A 22,877-nucleotide genomic window follows, 5' to 3' on the forward strand; every position below is an offset into this window, starting at 1 on the left:
ATGCTTTTTAGCTGTAGAAGATATTTCTGGAGGTAACAGAAAGATTTTTGGACACAGTGTCTTCTTTAAACGCAGTTGAATTTTTGCTAATTGAGCTCATCTTTTCATTCTTGAATTTGATCAACAGGAAACCTTAAACAATGTTAATAAAAGTGCGTTAGCTTTGGAAAGTGACTATTTGCAGACATGCTCATCAGAACCGTAGAACTTTCCTTCCCACTTCCTCCTCGAGCCACGCGCAGGGACCATGGAGGGTCGTGAATAGGGAACTGCCTGACTCTCATCTCCCCAGAAAGTGGAGAATTTCCATTTAAAAAATAATATTTAAAAAAAAAATCTGTAGGGGTAAATAAGGGGTTTTTCACTTCCATCTGTCAGAGGGTGCAGCGTGTGGCTCCAAAGATAACCAAGGTCATTCACAGGTGCAGCTTATCCTGTGACTTTTCTCCTAAGTGGCAGGAACTGTTTTCATTTAATCACTCGTTATGATAAATTTCCATTCCAAACATGCCCTTTGCCTAGCGATGCTGTTGTAGAGGTGATGGGAAAAAGCACAGAGCTGCTGTCTTAGAGGCCATGGATAGAGGGAACAGGTGTATTTTCTGTCTTTATAGATAAAGGTAGTCATTGTAATGGGAAAATTATCATGATGAAGGATACTTTTTAATAATAACAGGGTGTGTTTAGTAATTCACTATTCTTATAATGCCTCTAAATGTGTCTATATTTAAAATAATGTTAATCCTTACATTTTTATTAAAAATTAAGAAAATCAAACGGTCCTTTGTATTTTTATTATTAAAATATCAATTAAATATCAAGAGTTCTTCACAAATAAAATTTGCAGAGAAACTCAAATGATGGCATTGTATTTTTTAGTTTAAAAGTTGGGAGGTAACTCTTCCTAGTAGACAGAATATTAGTTTAAAATATATCAACTATGGGCGGTGCCTGTGGCTCAGTGAGTAGGGCACCAGCCCCATATACGTAGGGTGGTGGGTTCAAACCCGGCCCCCACCAAACTGCAATGACAACAACAACAAAAAAAAAATAGCCGGGCTTTGTGGCGGGTGCCTGTAGTCCCAGCTACGTGGGAGGCTGAGGCAAGAGAATCGCCTAAGCCCAGGACCTGGAGGTTGCTGTGAGCTGTGTGACGCCATGGCACTCTACCCAGGGTGATAAAGTGAAACTCTGTTTCTAAAAAAGAAAACAAAATATTTCTGCTACTATGGGAAAATAGTTTAACTAAGTACATACATGTATGAGATATTAGTATCATTTTGTTTATGGCTAAAAATTAAGTGTACATAAATCAAGTACTATTAAAAATCTCTTTATTAGATATTTATCTTTGTGATACTTTAATAAAAAGCAAAGAAAGTAAATATGTTTTCATTTAAATTATAACATTTATATCATATTTTAAAAAAATAACCCAGATAAATAATACATGTTAACTTTTGAAGCATTAAAGTATTTTGCTCAATGAATAGCTTCTAGAAGTGGCAAATCATCTTTATTTCAACTGTGTAGACACCATGACTGTAGAATAAAAGAAAAACTATTTTTTTTTTTTTTTTTTTTGTAGAGACAGAGTCTCACATACCACCCTCAGGTAGAGTGCCGTGGCATCACACAGCTCACAGCAACCTCTAACTCTTGGGCTTACGCGATTCTCTTGCCTCAGCCTCCCGAGCAGCTGGGACTACAGGCGCCCACCACAACGCCCGGCTATTTTTTTGTTGCAATTTGGCCGGGGCTGGGTTTGAACCCGCCACCCTCGGCATATGGGGCTGGCACCCTACTCACTGAGCCACAGGCGCCGCCCAAAAGAAAAACTATTAATAGGTATTTCATTAAGGAGAGGCTCTTAGTTAAGAAGAAAATAGATCTTGGCTTGGCGCCTGTAGCACAGTGGTTACAGCACTGGCAACATGCCCCCAGGCTGGCAGGTGCAAACCCGGCCTGGGCCTGCTAAACAACAATGATGATGACAACTGCAACAACAAAAAAATAGCTAGGTGTTGTGGTGGGCACCTGCAGTCTGAACTACTTGGGAGGCTGAGGCAAGGGAATCTCTTAAGCCCACGAGTTTGAGGTTGCTGTGAGCTGTGACATCACAGCACTCTACCAAGGGTGACATAGTGAGACTCTGTCTCAAAAAAAAAAAGAAGAAGAAGAAAATAGGCATTTCTCTCACTTAGTTTGGGAAGAGTCTGAATGTATCCAAGGAAATATGTAAGGAGGGAGGCACCTGTGACTCAAAGGAGTAGGGCGCCAGCCCCATATACCAGAGGTGGTTGGTTCAAACCCAGCCCCGTCCAAAAACTGAAAAGAAAAAAAAGAAACATGTAAAGAACCACTTCAATTCCTTTTTGTTTTTAAAATTAGAAAATGATAGTATATCTCTGAAAGAAGGGTTTATATACTTGGGTTTAGTTTTAAAGGATAGTATAATACTCATTATAATTTATATAATCTCCTCTTGGGAAGTCCAGAAACGTGAGACTTTATTTGAGGATATATGGTGTATGTTTTCATAATTTGGAGAAGAGAGACTCCACCTCAAAGGAGGCGATACCCTGCCCTGAGTCTGGTAGAAAACTTCTGTGGGAGAAATTCACTACATTCTGCTGGCAGATTATCTATCCTCTGCTTTTGTTATGACCTTAAAGGCCACATAAATTTCAATACTAACATTTACCTTTAAACTATTTCTTCCTACAAAAATTCCTCTAGTTCAATTCTGCAGTGTTTATTTACATCCCAATACAAGAGTATGCTTCTGACATTTCTGAATGAGTAACGTAATTGTGGTTTCTTTCGGGATTATGAGCTGCGCAGAGCTAAGCACCCTCCCTGATTCTGGGTAGGGCCCCTTCCATGGTCTCGGAAACCTCGATGCGAACACAGCTCTCCATGGCAGTACAGTCACATCCGAGCTGGAGTATGAGGTGTTCCGGAGTTAGTCCTTCAGATGGCGTTTAATCCTCAGAGATGCGTCAGAAGTCTCACCTATGGGGACTCGGTTCAGCTCCTCTGAGATTAGGTTCTGCTTTTTCCGGGCTTTTCTCCAGCCACCACAGCCATTGAATCTCGCTGTGGTGATGAAAACAAGAATCCTGTTAGAAGAGAGAGGGGACCACAGGGCTTCCTGTCATCTAGTGTAGGAATAGGGTGCTCATAACTAAAAAAGGATTAGAACTCCTCTTGTCGCAGAATGGAACAGGAGAGTATCACAGATGTCCTTGTAAATTCCATGAGTGTTGTTCAGGTTAGAGAAGGCGTGGTAGACAGACAGCGATGCTTTCGTCCGTAGGTCGTGAGTATAGTATCATCATCACTGCATGTAAATCATTCATGCATATCCGTGAAATGTTGACAGGATTCAAAAGCACTGTTTGGGGTAAGAAGCGAATGTGATATTAGAGCTGAAATGTTTCCCCTCGGCACTTTCACATGGTTTTCTAGAGCTGATGATCAAAAATCTTAATGCTCTTTAGATTTATTATTTTTTGCATGGTTTTTAATGGTGGTTTATAATCTAAACCATCCTAAATGTAGATGGATGCTTTCTGTTGGCTCCTGGGCTCACAATCAGCTATGAATTTGTTATAAGAAAATAATTTTCTTAAATATTTTTTAAGAAAAAATATTTCATTGCACATGTAAAATATCTCCATTTATGAAAATATCTTAGGTTTTGCTGTCAGGAATTATGGTTGATCTGAAAGCTACTGATAAAGAAAAGCCTCCTTTTAAAGACTGGGGAATCAGTAACTGCCCGCTGCTGCCTCTCGGCCCACAGCTTACTTGCTCCTTGGTTGGTGCTGCCATCTGACTAGTCTATGCACTTTGGCATTTTCTTTTTTGAGACAGAGTCTCACTTTGTCGCCCTCAGTAGGGTGCTGTGGTGTCACAGCTCACAGGAACCTCAAACTCTTGGGCTCAAGCAATTCTCTTGCCTCAGCCTCTACTAGCAGGGACTACAGGTGCCCACCACAACGCCTGGCTATTTACAGAGGTGGGGTCTCTCTCTGGCTCAGGCTGGTCTTGAACACATAAGCTCAGAGCAATCCACCTACCTTGGCCTCCCAGAGTTCTAGGATTATAGGCGTGAGCCACCATGCCTGGCCTTAATTATACTTTTTTTTTTTTTTTTTGTGAGACAGAGTGTCACTCACTATGTCACCCTTGGGAGAGTGCTGTGGCATCACAGCTCACAGCAACCTCAAACCTTGGGCTTAAACTATTCTCTTGCCTCAGCCTCCCAAGTAGCTGGGACTACAGGCACCTGCCACAACACCCGGCTATTTTTTGTTGTGGTGGTTGTCTTTGTTTAGCTGGCCTGGGCCAGGTTTGAACCCCCGAGCCTCAATGCATGTGGCCGGCACCGTAACCACTGTACTACGGGCGCTGAGCCACTTTGGCATTTTTTTAAATGAGCAACTAAAGATGCTATGAATGGGATTTTGCTGTTATAGCTCCTTTCACAGCAGCAGAGGCATTGTCAAAGCTTTGCTCCTTGGAAATTTAAGAGACGGTTTTCCTGAGTTGTCTTCCACCTGCCGGGATGTCCTCAGAGCTGTGGCCCCAGCAAGAGCAGGAGGCCTCCCTGCACCGCTGGTGTCACTACCAAAAAAGTCCTCTTTTTCCCTCCAAAGACATCTGAGGAATTTCTCTTGGACGTCACATGTCCTTATAAGAGATACAAATGGTGAAGCACTTTTAACCCTCTAGAAGGAAGGGCTGTGAACTTGATGTCACAGGCACTGTGTCCCCGAGTAACGCCCTTAAGAGAACAGCCGGTCCCCTAGTCTTGTGTTCCATGGCCACACTTCTCTCTGACTGTTGTGATCTCTACGCCTTCTTACTTTTTCAATTTTCTCATTTAAATTATTAAGAAACTTTACAAAAGAAAAAACCATACATTACCTTCCTCGGGGTTTTTGGCTTTAGTTTGTTTTTAGTAACTAAGAACTTTATAGGAGAAAAATATAACCACTTTTTTCTTATCCCATACTTGTTACTTCCTGTTTTGTCACTATAAATGGAATTGACTTTTCTCAAACAGTGTTTTAAATTTAGGTTTAGCAAACATCACACTTTCTCTCTGTCTTTTGTAATTCAGAGGATCTACATCTTTTAACTGGAAAGAAGTTCTATAGTTTGACATATATTTTTTTCTTTACTATGATCCCAGCTTCAAAAAAAAAAAAAAAGGGAAATATGAAAAGTTTAAACTTAAATGTCTGGTCCTCCGGGGTCCCATCATCATCACCATTAGTGACGTTAGTGTCGCGATTTTTAAGTTACCAGATGTGAATTCGTCTAAAACTATGGAAGCCACTTTCATTTTCTTCCTTTGAAGGTTACATTCTTTATTCAGTGAGCATTTCTTTATATTAGTTTATACTCTGGTATATAGACCAAAATTTCCTTTACTCTTTTAAAACTTTATTTCTTAAAACTTAGAAGTACATTCCTAGTTGTAGTATGCTAAAATTCGTTGAATAATTTTGTTTTCCTCTGAAGTATTAATTCTAATTTTTATAATTTTCTAAATTTATTAATACCCTGACAATATGTTTTTCACTCTATAATACAAAGCTTTTTAAATAATGCTGACAGAGCTGTCCCTTTCTGGGCTACCTTTACTACTTTGATCAAGTTGATATTTTTGTGTACTTAATGATTTACGTTTATAACAATCAATTAGTACATATACAATAATTACGTAAATGTTAAGACAGTTGTCAATTGTGAAATGAAAATATGAAAATGAATAGTAAATGTCCTAAATTTTCAAAATTAAAAAATTTTAATAAGAATTTTATTTTAATCTATCATTACAAGTACAGGGTAAGAGGTATAGTTATATGAATTTCTTTGAATTCTGTGAGCTATTAAGCAGGTAGTGTAGTTACTTTGAAGTCCTTCAAAGTCAGATTCACATTCAAGAACAATTGTCTGTCTACAAATGTCTTTGTGTTTCTCATTGGTCTGACACTGTTCTCCGAATGTCTTTGCTGCTGCTAAGGTCCAGTGTATGTTAAAATTATTTCACAAAGATGAAGTTAAATCTCTAATGCTTGAGGAATAGATTGGATGGAATATTTGTATGAACCTATTATTTCTCCTTCTCATATAAAGTAAAATGCCTTCACTTTATATTGCCTAAGATTTTATTTATGAAAAGAAACATTGAAGTTCTTTTTAATAACAGTATAAATCCATGCAAACACGGTACTCTATTATTACATAATATTGGCTACAATCACTTTATTATATATATAAATTAAATACCTCAATGATAAGAAAATCTTAAGTGTTGTTGACTATTAGAATTATTTCCTCCCACAACTCTGACTTACCCCCCCTTTAAATATAATAATAATTTTTCCTGATGCTTCAGTGAAATGTGGATAAGTGAGATTTTACTGTATTTCCAAACTTGTGTAAGTTTGTACTTGGGTCCTTATATTTTTGACCTGGATACAAATGCCTATTCATTTTGCACTGTGATCTTGGGAACTTGCAAACTTGATTTGAGTTTATTGCATATAAGTAATATCTTAGTAAAAGTCTGTTCAATATGATCTCTGCACTGGAACCACACTGGAGTTCAGTATATCTAAGACGGCCTAAGAATCCACAGGATTTGAATATTTAAATACCAGAGAAACGTAGAATTACATGCTGGGGTCCATCCGCAGACCCCCACACAAGGTTACAGTGATGTTACAGTGTGTTTGCTCTGAAAGGAACGCATGCAGCATTTATTTTTACTTTCTTATTGTAGGCTCCCAGCAGTCTCATGGAGACCCTTGAACAGCATCTAAATACATTAGAAGGAAAGAAACCTGGAAACAAGTACGCATTAGTTGCATGTTCTAAATAAGACGGGAAATGCAGAGCGGGTCTTCCTAAGAGTGAGCTTGATCACGGTGCAACTCACACCACTACAGTTTCAGAGTCTGCTTTATTCCAGCTTCCCTGGGTCCCTGCCCTTTCCGTTATGACAGTGTCACCTCAGGGATAGGTAATCTGTCGACAGGCTGATGCAGTGAAGTAGGAGATTGTCCTCTGTTGACTGAGCCTACTGCTTTACGTATTAGCCCTGACTTAGAAAGGATTCACAATACTACATATACAGAAAAAGAGGCAGGGACAGTGGCTTCTGCCTACAAGGCCAACACTTTGGGAGGCTGAGGTGGGAGTTTGGGACCAGCCCAGGCAACACAGAAATCAGCCAGATTTGCTGGGCACCTGTGGTCCCAGCTACTTGGGAGGCTGAGGCGGGAGGATCCCTCGAGCCCAGGAATTCAAGGCTGCAGCAAGCTATGACCACACCACTACACTGCAGGCTGGACAACAGAGCAAGATCCTGTCTCTAAAATAAAATGGAATGAAATGAGGAGTTGCTCATGTTTAAAAATTGAAGCTGTTATCATGGGACACGCGTGAAAATAAGCCGTTTCTCTGGCAGCCTGGCATACTCCGTTACCAATCCCATATGAAGAAAGCAAAGCTCTCAGATAAAGTTGCGTGAACTCCAGTCTCATCCCACTTGAGCCAGGCGTGGCACTGGCATTACTCAGCGGGCCTGGCGAGTATCAATCAAGTAGTGACGAGAATAGTTTCACTAGATAACCTTCGTGTTGGGTTCTTAAATTGCAACGATTTTTCCTCAACACACGTAAAACAAAGGCGCAGGTTCTGTCTTTCCCGTCTCTCCAGCAGGTGTGAAACTTGCTCATTCACAAGGTGCTTTCCAGCTTTGGCCTGGTTCAGCCTGTAATTCTGCTGAGGTTGAACGCCCGCCCCTCTCGTCCCACCGTGTGACTCTTACGTGCCCTGGAAGGTCCGTCTCTGGTCCCCCTCCTGGTGACACCTTCCTTACTCACTAACTGTCTTGCATTATGGCATTTCCCCCACATATGTGATTTAAATAGATTTTCTGAATTTAAAGGGTAGGAAATGTTTAATACTTGATTGTCCCTGCCTAAACACTCAGTGTGGGTCCTTCTGCAGAGTCAGCTTGAAATCTTCACTGGTGACACCAGCTGTGTGTTTATTCCGGGTGGGCTGACAGCAGGAATCCTGGGGACCCCGTGAGCTGATCCCGCACTCCAGGACTGTAGGCCGAGCTGTGGAACGCCATTGCCTCCTGACCTCCTTCTCTTTCTCCGTGCGTTCTCAGCATCTAGGCTTCTATGTCCCCATGTCACTTCTTTGCTGGTTATCTCATTAGCTGAATGTGATTTCTCTCATGTTCTCCAAGTTTGTGTGGAAACTATTCCATGTCTTGAATTTTCACGGACAACAACAGCATGAGAGCCTTCCAGGCAGTTCCTGTACAGCTGTTGGAGCCGTGGGTGGCGGCGGGATGCGCAGGGGCCTCTCGTGGGTGTTTCTACAGTCAGGGTCAGTCCCCACTTCCTGTGTCGCAGGGATGACCAGACTCGACATGAGAGCACATTTCTCCAATAAAAGATGCCCGCGTCCAGTGTGTGCTGGGCCACACTCTGTGGGGGTGTCCTGGAAGCCAGGTGGTTGGCAAGGATTTAAGTCAGTGAAGGCAGGGCGCCGAGGAATGTCCCTCCCTGCCCCTGTGACAGACAGCCCTCCTTAGCTCAGGTGGTGTCACATCCCAGGCACAGGGCACTCAGCCTCCTGCACTCTTCCGCTCAGGGTCCCTCACACCTGCGTGGGGCTGTGTTCCTGCCCCTTTCTGTTAAATCTGCTAGAGCCACAGTGACTGGAGAAGCCTCCCTCCCTAACTACAGTGGGTCCAATTGCCCTGACTCTGAATCTAAATTCACCCCCTGTGGCCACTCCAAGCTGTTTTTGAAAAAATTAGCTCTGGACATTTAGTTACACTGCTAGTGAGATAAAACTTTTTTTAAAAACTTGATTTTGCATTCCTTTGGCTTAGCATAACTTTCCTTTCTCCCTTAAAATCATTTTATGCTTATCGAATTTCTTATCTGAATCGGCCAAGAGCCACGCTTGAGCTTGTCTTTTGCTTATTTCCCTATTTTTTAAATAAATGACCAGCAGTAGTTAACTATTTTCTTCTTTGTATGTTTGTGCTTACCTGGGAACTTAAGTGACGGGTGAGTACTGTTAGGAGTGACTTTCTTGCATTTGGTAATTACAAAAATGCAAAAAAACACTCCGAAGATTCCACATCTGGTGTTCAGAACATTTAAAACTGATCTCTGCCCCATTTACACATCTTAGTTGTTTTGTTTTGTTTTGTTTTCATTATGTTTATTTTTGTCTCCCACGGTGGCTGCAGACATAGTCCCCTTTCTTTCGGTCTTCTTGGGGCAAGACTGATAAGGCTCTCTGAGCTGTGTGTGATACATTCCTCTCAGGTTTGACAGGTTAAAAGATTTTCCATTTGTTTAGTAAATAAAACATTTCCCCCAGGGCCTAAAGACAGTTTTTCAAAGAAAATTGATTATTTGAAATTACTTTCTTTGTTTTCCAGTAGTAGTATAAAACTATTCTAACCTCTAAGTCAAGTCTGTACATAAAATGAAGTATTTGAAAGTGTCTGCTATGAAGACTACGCACACTTTTTATATTTATCGCCTTGTGTCCACTGACACCACTTTTGAAATTGGACATAATACTTTGTGGTGTCCTTTGTATATTGTCTGTTTTTCTGATTCCACAGGACAAAAGATAGAAATTTATTCATTTTACATGTGGGTTAACTAAGTGTCAAGAGCCCAGGAAACCCAAGATACGTCTTTTGTAATTAAAATTATTTGGAAGATGTAGATAGCTTTTTTACATCTGCTTTTGAGGGGTTTGGGTGTCTTTTTTTTTTTTTTAACAAGCATTTAAACTCAAAACCATGTAGGAATTATTGTTGTGAATCAAATAAGAAATAACCGATTTCCTCTTTTAACAGCTTCCTATTAAGATCTCAGAAGGGAACCTTGGCATTTGCTGTGTTCATAGTAAAAACCCATGACTTTGTAGCATTTTTCAGAATTTAGGGCAGATTACTAGATTTTCTTCTAAAATTATCTTAGTGCCTTGTTTTTTGCCAACACAGTTCACTGTGAACTAAACTTCTCTAGATGAAATTATTGCTATAAGTATTGGTCTTTTATAAGCATCATTGTCTATATATAAAAGATTGCAGCATTTTTTCCCATAAAGGACAAGACTGGCAGTGGGATGGAAAATCCAGCAAGGAGCACGGAAGGAGAAGCAGTGTGTATCACATCAGGGGGACCGAGTATGGCCCGTCTCATCTGCACCTTCCATGGGGCGGCTGGAATGTGGGCTGAGCGTGGCCCAGGGCAGCAGACACACCCAGACCAGCCTTAACACACACTAGAGTGTGGTACTTGGGCAAGTGATTAACCTCTTTGCGCCTGGGAGCCTTCAGATGCTAATCAGTGATCATGAGGCTTTTTAAAGCCATGACCTCTTCTTCTCACCTTTTTTTTTTTTTTTTTTTTTTTGTAGAGACAGAGTCTCACTGTACCGCCCTCAGTAGAGTGCCGTGGCGTCACACGGCTCACAGCAACCTCCAACTCTTGGGCTTACGCGATTCTCTTGCCTCAGCCTCCCGAGCAGCTGGGACTACAGGCGCCCGCCACAACGCCCGGCTATTTTTTTTTTTTTTTCGGTTGCAGTTTGGCTGGGGCTGGGTTTGAACCCGCTACCCTCAGCATATGTGGCCGGCTCCCTACTCACTGAGCCACAGGCACCGCCCTTCTTCTCACCTTTTTTTATTAAATCATAGCCAAATCTGCTTCATGGAAATAGAGGTCACACATCCCGACAGTTCAGTTTTGCATAAGACAATGTTTTAAGCTTTCTGACTAGTTTATTGATTATAATGAATAGGTTAACATATTGTCAGTTAAAAAATTAATACAGAATATGTTGGGTCCTGTGAAAAGTGCTAGGGATATGAAACAATGGGATGAATTCCTTCCCTTCAAAGAACTTAACATCTAGTGAAGAAGACAGGTCACTAAGCAGATTGTTAAGATGCAGTGTGGTGAGTGGATGCTGTCCCTACAGAGACAGCTGAGATCTCATTTGTTTACTTAATTCACGGGATAACAAGTGTCAGGAACAGCGTTCCCGTGGGATTGTGGCAAACTGATTCTTTCGCCAATTATGATTTTTCACACTTAGCTTGGGTAGGATATGCTTTCACAGCAGCTAGAACAGTTCTGTCCTTTTTACTCTACATTCTTTTTCTGGGTTAGAAGATGTTATAAATTTTTACGTGTTAGTTTGGAAATGCATTTCAGAAATTCTTGCTTACTCTCAATTCTTTTTCCATGTCAGTTTTTCTCATTGTATTGGTACCACTAAGAACTGGTTCATGTGAACTGCTCGAAAGAGAAATAAAAATTAAATGAATGTTTTCCTAGAAAGTGACCGTGTCAGATGGCTTCCACATTTTCCTTGCAGAGTTTTGGTTCTGAAATTTTTATTTTAAAATTTTATTTCTATTGGTTCTAAAAAATTTTTTTTATTTATTTATTTTTTTACTGTTGGGGATTCTTTGAGGGTACAATAAGCCAGGTTACACTGATTGCATTTGTTAGGTAAAGTCCCTCTTGCAATCTGCAATCATGTCTTGCTCCCAGAAGGTGTGGCACACACCAAGGGGTTCTAAAATTTTTATTTATCCAATAAAATATATAAAGAAATTATATATATATATATATATATATATATATATGAAGGGGAAATTGTGAGAATGGTAAAATCAGCCAAGGACTCACTGGGGAATTTTCAGCCTTATGCTATACCAGATTTTTTAATTTTTAAGTAACTTACTGTAGATATATAAAATACTATGAATCCATCTATTTCAGTAAACCCTTGACATGAAGAATATAGGTAAGGATATATCCTTTTCCTCAGAGGACATGTTACTCTCAAGATAATATTTAGCCAACTACACATAACCAGTTTGTTAGGCTTACACGTCTGTCTTCTGTACACAGCAGAAATCTCTGTGTGCTGGTGCTTTATGTTATTTATATAAAGTCAGTAAAAACTATAATAATTTTAAGCAGGAAATGGCAGGCATGTATTTTGCAAATGATGTTAAATCTTAAAAATATTAATCTAGCATATAATACTGCTAAACGGTTTATGTCCAATAAATAAAAAATTCATAATCCTGTATAAACCTCCACTTACCAAATTTCTGCTGACTTTGTTTTGCTCCTGCCAGATGTGGTGGCCCCTCTGCAGAAGGGGAGGACCCTCTCTGCTGCTCCATGAGACCCTGGGTCGTGGGCCCTTACTGACCTGGAATTTTGTCTTCATTTTGTTTTGCTGTTCATTTTCCCACCAACTCGGGTTCATAAACAGTGAACGGTTCAGGTAGTTGTTTAGGAAGCACGTTTCCAGAAATTATGTAAAATAGTTTGTCCATTACTTTAAATGCCTGTGACTTAAAAACAAGTCAATGCTTGATCATAGTATTTCAAACTTAAGTGCTTCTACAGGTGTGTTGGTCGACATTCAGTTTTAATTTTTTCATGTTGTCTTTTAGATCTGGTGCTCCCTCTCCATTAAGTAAGGTAAGCTCAGTTTTTGGTTTTGGCCATTTTTCCATCTGAAAGTGTGCGGTTCAATGACGTTTAGTATGTTCTCACTGGTGTACAACCTTCACCACTGTTCACTTCCAGAACTTTTAATCGCCCAGAATGGAAACCCTGTACTCGCTGCCCCTCCTTCCCCAGCCTCTGGCCTCCACCTGTTGACTTTATGTCCCCGAGGATCTGATCATTCTGGGGACATTGCACAAGTAGACTCGTGCAGAATCTGTCCCTTTTTGACTGGCTTTTTTCACACATGTCTTCGAGGTTCAGCCCTAGCATAGCACGTGCCAGAATTTCCTTTTTAAGCCTGGGTGACACTCTGCCGTGTATGGTTCAGTGGATGCTCCACGTTGCTTCTGCATCTGGGCATCCTGGACAATGCTGCTGTGAATGTGGGTGTGTAAGTATCTGAGTCCCCTACTTCAGGATACACCCCAAAATAGAACTGGTGGATCACGTGGTAATTCTAGCTTACATTTTTTGAGGAAAGATTAATTGATGGTTTTATATATTTCCCTTTCTGTCAGTTTCTCAGTCTACTGTGGTCCAGTGACTAAATGTTTTAAAAGAGAGATTTTTCATGTATCTGTGTGACCTGTACAACTAAAGGCGAATATATACTAGTTACAAAACATCGTCAGATATTCCGAGTCACAGCCCTGTGAGGCAGGGAAAACACGTGACATTGTGTGTGTCTCAGCGATAGAGAAATCATTTGTAATTAGGTGTCTTTCCACAAGTATGTCCCTGACAGTCTCAGCAACTCCTCCCCTCCCAGCTTTCTTTAGCATGTGGAATGTCACAGGCTCTGGGTTATAAGTGGCAGGAATATTTACTTCTGTGTGTCTGTAGTTCACATTTGCCATTGCACTTTTCAGAGAAAAGTGTTATATATAAATATGCCCTTTCCTTTCCGTTATGTAATTGCTGTCATTACAGAGGGGTGTCACCGCCACCCTGGTGATTCCCAGACACCTGGTAGCCCACGAGGGCCTGGGTGGCTGCTGGAGATTCCCTCAAAGACCCCGAACAATCAGCCAGATGAAACAAATGGGCAAAAAGCTCCCTGGTCTTGTGACACAAAGCCGGGTTTAAAGCCATTGTATCTGTGTGAAAAGTCCCAGTACATCACTGCTGAGTAAAGTGTGAGAAAACGGTGGCATCCTTTGAGTTTACCTGTGTCTATATTTTGCTAAATTCAATTTTATCAACTTTTTCTTTTTGTAAGAACAGGATTGCCTGGGTCCTGTTTTCCTGGTTCTCACATTGCCTCACAGCTCATTACAGGGCATTTTTAATGGGATTTTTTTACATCTTAATTTTTGCATGTATGTTGGTAGTATTTATTGCTGCCATTAAATTCTCCATGTTTTATAAATATCTCTTCTTCTAAGCTTACTTACGTGTATAGGCTTTTAAAAAGTCTCTTTTTTATTATTGCTGTTGTTTTTTTGAGACAGAGTCTCACTTTGTCGCCCTCCATAGAGTGCAGAGATGTCATAGCTCACATCAATGTCACTGTAAGGATTTTTTTAGAGATGGGGGTCTCTAAAATGCCTGGCTATTTTTAGAGGCAGGGTCTCACTCTTGCTCAGGCTGGTCTTGAACCCATGAGCTCAGGCCATCTGCCTGCCTCGGCCTCCCAGGGTGCTGGAGTTAAAGGCGTGAGCCACCGCACCCAGCAAGTCTCTTGTTTTTATTTTTTTTTTTTTTTATTGTTGGGGATTCATTGAGGGTACAATAAGCCAGTTACACTGATTGCAATTGTTAGGTAAAGTCCCTCTTGCAATCATGTCTTGCCCCCATAAAGTGTGACACACACTAAGGCCCCACCCTCCTCCCTCCATCCCTCTTTCTGCTTCCCCCCCCCATAAACTTAATTGTCATTAATTGTCCTCATATCAAGATTGAGTACATAGGAGTCATGCTTCTCCATTTTTGTGATGCTTTACTAAGAATAATGTCTTCCACTTCCATCCAGGTTAATACGAAGGATGTAAAGTCTCCATTTTTTTTAATAGCTGAATAGTATTCCATGGTATACATATACCACAGCTTGTTAATCCATTCCTGGGTTGGTGGGCATTTAGGCTGCTTGTTTTTAAAAGACTTCTCAGCATGCACAATGGATGACATATAATTAACTTTAGTCATTTCTATTCCATTGATGATCTTTGTACTCCTTTTGAAGATTTGACCTTTTGTTGCAGAGAGAGGTTTGAGCTGATGTTTTCTGAGTGACAGTGTCCACGGCCCTCACGCGACTGTCTTGAAGTTCGGGGCACCTGGCACTTGTACACCTGTTGAATTTTGGCCTCTTAATTAGTTATATTCCTGGACAAATAGGTATTATTTAAGTCTGGAAATGCCTATACATTTCTTATTTCCTCAAGTCCTTTTACTTAAATTATTCCTTTTGAAACTTCCTTTTACATGTAGTGTATTTGGAATCAGACGTGGCAGTGTCTGCTAGCCCTTGCGTGGTCTCAGTCCTCATATGTTTTTCTTGCTGTCATGTCTCATTCCGCTGACACAAGTAAGTTGAGTAGACTCAGTTAGGGCTTTGACATGCCCCACTGATCCCGTGAATACACGGAGAGTTAACATACCAGACAGAACAAAATTAGGAGAGCTTTAAACAAAGATTTTGATTTTTTACATAGTAGATAACTAGTAACTCCTCTTTTGGAAAAAAAAAATAGTCTACAGAAATAAATGTTAGATTTTATTTCACTTTTTCCGTTTTATCTGTCGTATGAGTGGTGGATTATAGCCACCATATCCTCAAGTTGTCAGGGACAACTTACCTGTAAGTCACCCTCTGCCACGGAGCAACTATTTTGTAAGTTCAATTTCTTTCTGGATTTTAAAATCATCGAGAAGACTCTACACGAAGTCTGCTTAGGATGAGAAGGAAGAAGATTGACCTTGGTATTATAGCATTTATAATTTTTAAAATTTTTGGCAGCTAGTAAGGTCTTTCCCAAGAATTTTATATTTAAAACACACATTTAGCCTTGTAGATGCAAGTCATTGCAACGTTAGACCATGTATTTTATCATAATTTCATATAAATTACATTTAATTTTTAAAAAATTTCAGTCATTTTGTCCGATATTGATTATTTATTACAATTCTTGATTTCAAATTTTCTTGAGTTTTCTCCTCCCATGAGGAATTATTAAAAAAAAAAAAAAAAAAAATAACTGGGAATGTCAGGGGTCTGCAGAGCAGAAGTCCTGTGCTGTGTCCTGCAGACTCAACACTTGACGAGAGTGTGTTGTACGTTTTCACTTTCAGTCTTCTCCAGCGACAACTGTCACGTCTCCTAACTCTACACCAGCCAAAACTATTGACACATCCCCACCGGTTGATCTGTTTGCAACTGCTTCTGCGGCCACCCCAATCAGGTCAGTTAACGAGTATGCAGTGAACTGTTTGCTAATATTTTGAGTAGGTTTTCATTTCTTTTTTTTTTTTTTTTTTTTTGGCAATACAATTATTTATTATTTTTTCTTTTTGAGGGAGAAGCATGCTTTTTGTACAGCACCTGTAAACATGTCAACGTAGTATACTACTTTAAAATTCCCCATACCTTTTTGGAATGTTAGATTACCACAACGTCAACTGCATTACATAACAGTTATTGAAAGCAAGTCAGGCTAGAACAAGGGTAAAATTTTATAGCTAAAAATATTCATAGCAGCAACTTTTAAAAGATGATTTAATTAAATCAAGTCATTGCACTTGGTCATCTTATTGCTACAGCAAAAGAAGGCTATTACATTATAATACTTCTCATTTCTGATTTAAATGATTGTCTCATTCTGCTCCTACATTTCAAGTTTAAATGCATGCATAAAATTTTTATCAAAATATCTGGAGAGCACTTTGATTTTTTTTCCTGTGATCATGGTAAGGAGCATAAAAAAGAGAATCTTCCATCACACAAGGCCTAATCTCTCTTTACATCTTCAGACACAAATTCTGTAAAGAGGAAATGGCTTTACAATAAAACAGAAGCACAGTGGTCACACACAAAAAATAACATTGAAATACAATTAGGAAATTAATATTGTGTTTCAAAGGATAGGAAACGTAAACTACAGAGTCACTAATTATTTGGCAATGACAGATTCCGTGTTGTTAACCTTTAGTCTTTTAATTATATTCACATGTAGAAAAAAATTACCCCTAAGGCTCTTACCATTACGTATCATTTTGTGATATAGCTTTAGGAATAGAAATTAATAAAAGTTTCCATATCAAAAGCAAATAGTAAATTGCTAGAATAAAGGAATTTTTCCCTTTTAGTTCATTATGGTTTTATTTTATTATTCTGTCAAGGGCAGAAAAATATACATAGTATTTCGATTATTCTTCTGATTGAGGAGTATACAAGCAAAAAACTTTAAATATATTTCAGTAATCATGACCATCTTGATTTTATTTACGAGTGAGAAAATGACCAAGAAAAACTTTAAGAATAGTCTGAAATCTACTGGAACTTTCTCTCACCCATTATTAGGGTTTTTCACTGAGAAAGATAGAGGATGATTTCTAGGATACAGTATTTTAAGGACTGCCATTTAAAAAAAAAAAAAACAAGAAAACCCCCAAGATTTATGTATTTAATCAGGAAGAAAATCATTCCTTTGACTAGTCATCTAAAAACAGGCCAGAGAGGAATAATTCTGTTCGGTAATGACCTCATTAGAAGAGCCGAAATACTTTTGAGTATTCTGAATACAAATGTATGCAAATTTTCAAGACATAATTAGCATTCCCCCCAAACCCTAATATGAATTAAAAATTAAATATTCTGTAATTGTGTACTGGTGTGTCTATCAATTACTATTTTCAACTTCAGATCTCTTTTATTCGAAACTTGATGACATTTCATTTATACAAGATTTCTCTAAGGTTAAATATAAAGGGAAAATATTGGTGGTTTAAAACAACAAAAAATGAAAGCATGATAGTTGGTACTCAGAATCTGACACTCATTTGCCATAATGAAGCTTAAAACCTACTTCTTTTAAAAAAATTTTAAAAATCCACCCATGTTTTTAGACATATTACCTATAGATATAACATTTTTAAATGTTCAATTATTCATAAGTCACTCTGAAGAAAATACTAATTCATCTATTTTTTGAAAATGTATTTTGAATATGGTCAACTATATTTAGTTTTAAATAAGATGTAATGTTAGATTTTGTGACATACTCTCTTTATAAAGTTGGACCCAAGTAACAGTTCAAATTCTCTCTCCCAAGTTAGTATGGTCTATCTGGTATAAAACCTGAATATTTACACGATGATAGCTTGTCAAAGTATCAAATCTTACACTGAAGTTCTGAAAAGTTTTGTTTTCCTGATATTAACATTGTTAAAAACTAGGAGGAAGAACATGAATTAAATCACAAAATAATGAATTGAGTAACATTTGAGACTATAAAATAAGCAGAAAAGTAAAGTAGGAAAGCTGGTGCTTGTGTATTTCATATGTGCTGTAGTTTCTAGGCACAAGTTAAGGTTTAAATTAACATTTTTAGATTCCTTGGGCCTAATGAATTTAAAATAAAGCTCATATTTTCCCAAATATGTTTAACAATTCAATATATTTAATTTTAATTCCTTTTATGAATCCTATAGTGCAAGCAATGTAAAATATTCTAAAAGCTGAAGAAATTATATTGTTTCATTAGTTATTACTATATGCATGGGTGAATAATCTGGTTTATAGATAGGGAACTCCTATGTCATCACCCACAATTAAACAGCACTGCAGACAAACAGGCACAACAGTGTAATCCTGGGTAAGAGGCTAAAATACACACACACACACACACACACCCCAAGTTTATATCCCTTATGCATCATGGGAAAAGTAGTGACTATATTTACTAAAAAGCTGATTTGTCCCTCTCAAATACTATATCTTACAGATTTTTAAAGATATCACCATATTTATAGTATAGATCTCTTTAAAAAATAATACAAGTTTCAATATAAAAACTATTGTGAATTTTCTTTCCTTTTTATACAGATTCAGTAGTATTTTTAAGCAAACAAATTTAGAAAAAGTGTTTGCAATCCCAGCACAGTAAGAAATAAGGCCTCTTTTTTTTTATTGGCAAAACAATATATATATATATATATATAAATTCACCCTCTACTTTTCTATAGATATTATAGTTCATATAATCATATTTCTTTATCACAACACCAGCATTCATAATTGCTAAGTAGTAAGTCAGCTGAAGTTCATAGTGTTGCTTCTGAATCCCTGGAATATTAAGAACACACTGGGTCCACATCACCTCAAGAAGATAGGACAGCTTTTTTCAGCTTCTCTATTTCCACCTCTAAATTACTTCTCATTGCCTTCTCTTCTTCTAAATCTTTTCGTAGTTTTTCCAGTTCTTTCCCATGATCTTTTCTCAGTGCTTCTATAATGCTCAGCAATTCAATAATCTGGGCTCTAAGTTCATCCAGGGAATTTTTTTCCCATCATCTGTTACTAGTTTAGCTTTGATTTCTAATGGAGTTAGGAAAACAGGTGTATTTGATTTAGAAGCACTTGAAGGTGTTGAAAGGTACGCAGATGGCTTTGGAGAACAGCATGTATCCTTTTTAAATTCAGACAACTTTAAGTTGGCACTATCTTCTTTTGTTAGCTTCAAGACTTTTTCTGGGCTTTGAGTTGGAGAATGTCCACCATTGAAGCGGCCAGGCAATCTTCTTCCAGGCATCTTCGGTCTATTTGCAGTGAGATGTAGCAAGTTTTCTGAGGAAGCTATGTCATCAAAATTTATAACATCTGTTTCCTTAGAGCTCTTTATTGTAAATGAATCAAGGTCTACTGATTTTGGTCTAAGTGGAAACTGTTCAGAATCTAGCTTTGGTTTTGATACTGGCTCACTTTCAAATTTTGATGAAATAGTAGAAACATCCCCATTCATCTTGGCTATAGGAGGTGGTGGAGGAACTGGTTTTTCAGGTCGCTTTGGGTATACGGTTCCAGAAGATCGCAATAAATTATTGGCTTTGGTGGGTGGAGTAGGCTTCTTGGGTGGAACCTGGGGAGCTACTGGTTTAGAAGGTTTCTGTTCCAGCACTGATTTTTCATCTTTCTCTTCAGGCTTTAAAGGAAAATACTTCTTCTCTGAAGCTATCAGCTCAGGCTTTGGAGCTGGACCCTTAGTGGGAGGTGGTGGTTTCTTTGGTTTTGGATAATCTTTATCAAGTTCATTTATTTGAACAGCAGAATTGTCTGGAAATACTCCTTCTTTGCCATTAAGTTCACCCTTCCACCAGCCAGCTTCTCCAGTCTCCTTACTTATCAAATGAATTATCTCCCCCTCTTTAAAAGTAAGTTCATCTTCATTGGTACCTTCATATGCAAATAATGTTCTACAGTATTCCTTAGCTTTAATTTTACCTTCAGTGTCTGTTTTTGTTATTTCCACACTCTGAGTTTTGGATCCTAATGACTGTATGATTAATGGCTTTTCTGATTTTTTTTCTTCTGTTTCACTACTGGATGTTCTTGTCCTAAGTTTCACAGAGCCTTCTTTAAAAATATCTCCAAATCGGCTGTGTAATTGATCCAGGTGCAGCTTCACTCCCATTCCCAGGAGAGGGTAAAGGTGAAGTAGGCCCAGTCAAAATAGTTTCTGAATCCTCCTGGGCTTCTTGAGTTTCACCATCATCTGTTACCTCTAACTCTTTCACAAAATTTGAAGGAAACAATCCCAACTTGTTGTTCAGGATTCCACTCCACCAGCCTTCTTCCACCTCTTCGTTAATAGCAATAATATCTCCCACTTTCAGCTCCAGTTCATCTTCATTTAGTGGCATGTACTCAAAAAGAACTTTACACTGGCGCTTCTTGGTCTTCTTCTTAATATTTTTGGTTTGTGGATGTGGCTGAATTCCTCCAGCTGGAAGTCCATATGTGCTTATTCGTTGTACAAGACTTGCTACATTCCCATGCCTTTCCCGTTTGATCGGCAAATTGTCATCCTTGGATTCTGTCTCTCTTTTAATTTCCTTAACAAAATTATCAGGGAACATTCCTCTTCTCCCATTTAATTCTCCTTCTAGCCATCCTTCCTCTTGTAGTTTTTTCACATTCCTGATGACTTCCCCAACTCGAATAGTTAATTCGTCATCATGTACAGCATCATAGTCATACTCCACAACATAGTCGACCATGCTGGGGGCTCCCGCGGGGAGAAGCCGGCGTCTGCCGCTCCTCCTGTGGCTTGCGCGGCAGCTCCTGCGGCAGGAGGCGGGCCCCGCGCTCCGCTCTCGCCCCTTCTGAGTTCAGGCTGGGCGAGGAGGCGCCTCCGTCCGCCCGCGGCGCTCTCCCGCCAGCCCCTTCTGTGCGGCCCTTGAGGCAGAGGCGGCGGCTGCTCCTCACGCCTCGCCTCCGCCGAAGCCACGGCGGCGGGAGGACCCTCCCCGCCTGCCCAGACGGCGGCTTTCCCACCCCTAGTCCCAGTAGGTTTTCATTTCATTTTGCTGTGCTGTGCTGTGCCCCACGGATATCACCAGATGAAATCTAATCCTAGTAATGTGTGATAGTTCAGTTATTTTTGCTGCACGAAGTTAATTTTCTCTTATATCCGCGCAGTTCTCAGGCCTGTATCTCTTAAGTAGAAAGTCCCAAGCTGTGGAAATCACCATGTTGCTCCCACACGTGGGAAAGGAAGTGGAAGAAAGACGCACACACTCCAGGCTCTTCTGAAATTGTCTGGTGTGGAAAATGTTTTCTAAAATTAGTTTCTTCCTGCGGGAAATTGAAAAGATGTCTTAAAGTGCTTTAAAAAAAGGAAACAGCAGACTCGACATTATAGGCCAGTTAGCTGGCGCCTGTAATGAAGGCGTCCCTCGTTGGCACCTGCAGGGGGGGACAGCAATGAGGAAGGTGAGGATGGCCGTGCGTCTGCGACATCTCAGGGCTCCCATCTCACGGGGCTCCAATAATGAAATTAGGTCAATTCTTTGGTTATTTTGCCTTGGAAGGATTCTCATCTCATTTTGAGGCATCTGTGACTCTGATTACAAGTGCCTTGTATTTGGAGACATGGATTTTGACCTGAGAATAAGTCCAAGGGCTCTGCCTGAGTTAACCATGTGCTTTACCCTCTGCTCACCTGGTCTGCTCTTCCGTACAGCAAGCTTGATAAAACCAAGCCCTTTCTGCTGCTTCACTAAGAGGAACTGCCTCATATGAAGGCTTTGACTAAGACCTTCCTAGTAGGCATGTTTCCTTTCCTGTTGCTCAGTCCAGTTGTATTTATGAAACATGTATCAAAACTAGGCAATGCTTTCAGATGCTCTGAAACTTTAAAAAAAAAAAAAAGAATTCTTTTCTTAAAAGAATATTACTTAGAAACTGAATATGAAAAAAGATAAAGATGGAACTAATGTTTAAGAAGGCAGATGAGGCCAGGTGTCTTGGCTTACGCATTGGGAGGCCAAGGTGGGAGGATACCTTAAAGCCAGGAGTTTGAGGCCAGCCTGGGAAACATAGCAAGACCCCATTTCTACAAAAATGAGTCAAGTGCAGTAGCTCAAGCCTGGAATACCAGCTGTACAGAGGCTGAATGAAAAAGAAAACAGATCAGGGTCCTGGGCCCTGTCGGCTTGGTAACCTGTTGAGGCCAGAGCTCCTCGACTCTGAATCTCCATCTAAATCATCCGGGGATCTTGTTAAAATGGAGATTCTGAGGCAGTAAATGTAGGGTAAGCCTGAGACTTCACATTTATAAAAACATCCCTGGAGGCTGCTGGTTTGGTGCCTGTACTTTGGATAGCAAGGCTCCTCCTCGTAACTTCTGAAGGTTGAGAAGCACAGCTCCAACTGAGTAAGAATAAAAATGAAGTAGTTTTAGGTGAATCCCCTCCAAGACAAACTTGATAAATCGTAGCCTAATTTATGAAGAAGGTAAATTAGTGATCATTTATTTACTTTAGTATACTTTATTTAGAAATAAATTCTTCTCAATGCATGAATTTTTTTTCTATACAAAAGATTTTATGAACTAAAGAAAACATAACTACAAGGTCATGATTTTTATTGCCCTATAGGATACTTCTCTTGGATCAAATCCAGCCCCTGTCTGTTTTTGTAAAGAAAGTTTCTCTGGAACAAAGCTGTATGGATTTCTTTCTGTCTTGTCTCTGTCCGATTCTGTGCTCCAGCGGCAGAGTTGAATAGTGCTGAACATCACCTGGCCTTTTCTAAAAGTAGTCTGT

General features: G+C 39.5%; 2 protein-coding genes across 7 annotated transcripts in view; one reads left to right on the plus strand and one right to left on the minus strand.

The window, feature by feature from the left end:
* The window catches only part of SNAP91 (synaptosome associated protein 91), a 177,004-nt gene that overhangs the window by 87,017 nt on the left and 67,110 nt on the right, over positions 1-22,877 (plus strand). For all 6 annotated transcript variants that reach the window (XM_053602336.1, XM_053602340.1, XM_053602337.1 and 3 more), the window contains exons 10-12: positions 6,803-6,873; positions 12,557-12,584; positions 15,906-16,015. In XM_053602336.1, the coding sequence (XP_053458311.1) occupies positions 6,803-6,873; positions 12,557-12,584; positions 15,906-16,015 (209 nt within the window). The remainder of the gene's footprint in view (positions 1-6,802; positions 6,874-12,556; positions 12,585-15,905; positions 16,016-22,877) is intronic.
* On the minus strand, positions 16,313-21,044 carry LOC128593932 (CD2-associated protein-like). The gene is given in 3 exon segments (XM_053602341.1): positions 16,313-19,120; positions 19,123-20,204; positions 20,206-21,044. Coding segments are annotated over 3 exon segments (1,893 nt in total). The 5' UTR covers positions 20,829-21,044; the 3' UTR covers positions 16,313-18,932.

This window comes from Nycticebus coucang, chromosome 9 (assembly GCF_027406575.1).
Source record: "Nycticebus coucang isolate mNycCou1 chromosome 9, mNycCou1.pri, whole genome shotgun sequence".
Classification (NCBI taxonomy): Eukaryota; Metazoa; Chordata; class Mammalia; order Primates; family Lorisidae; genus Nycticebus; species Nycticebus coucang.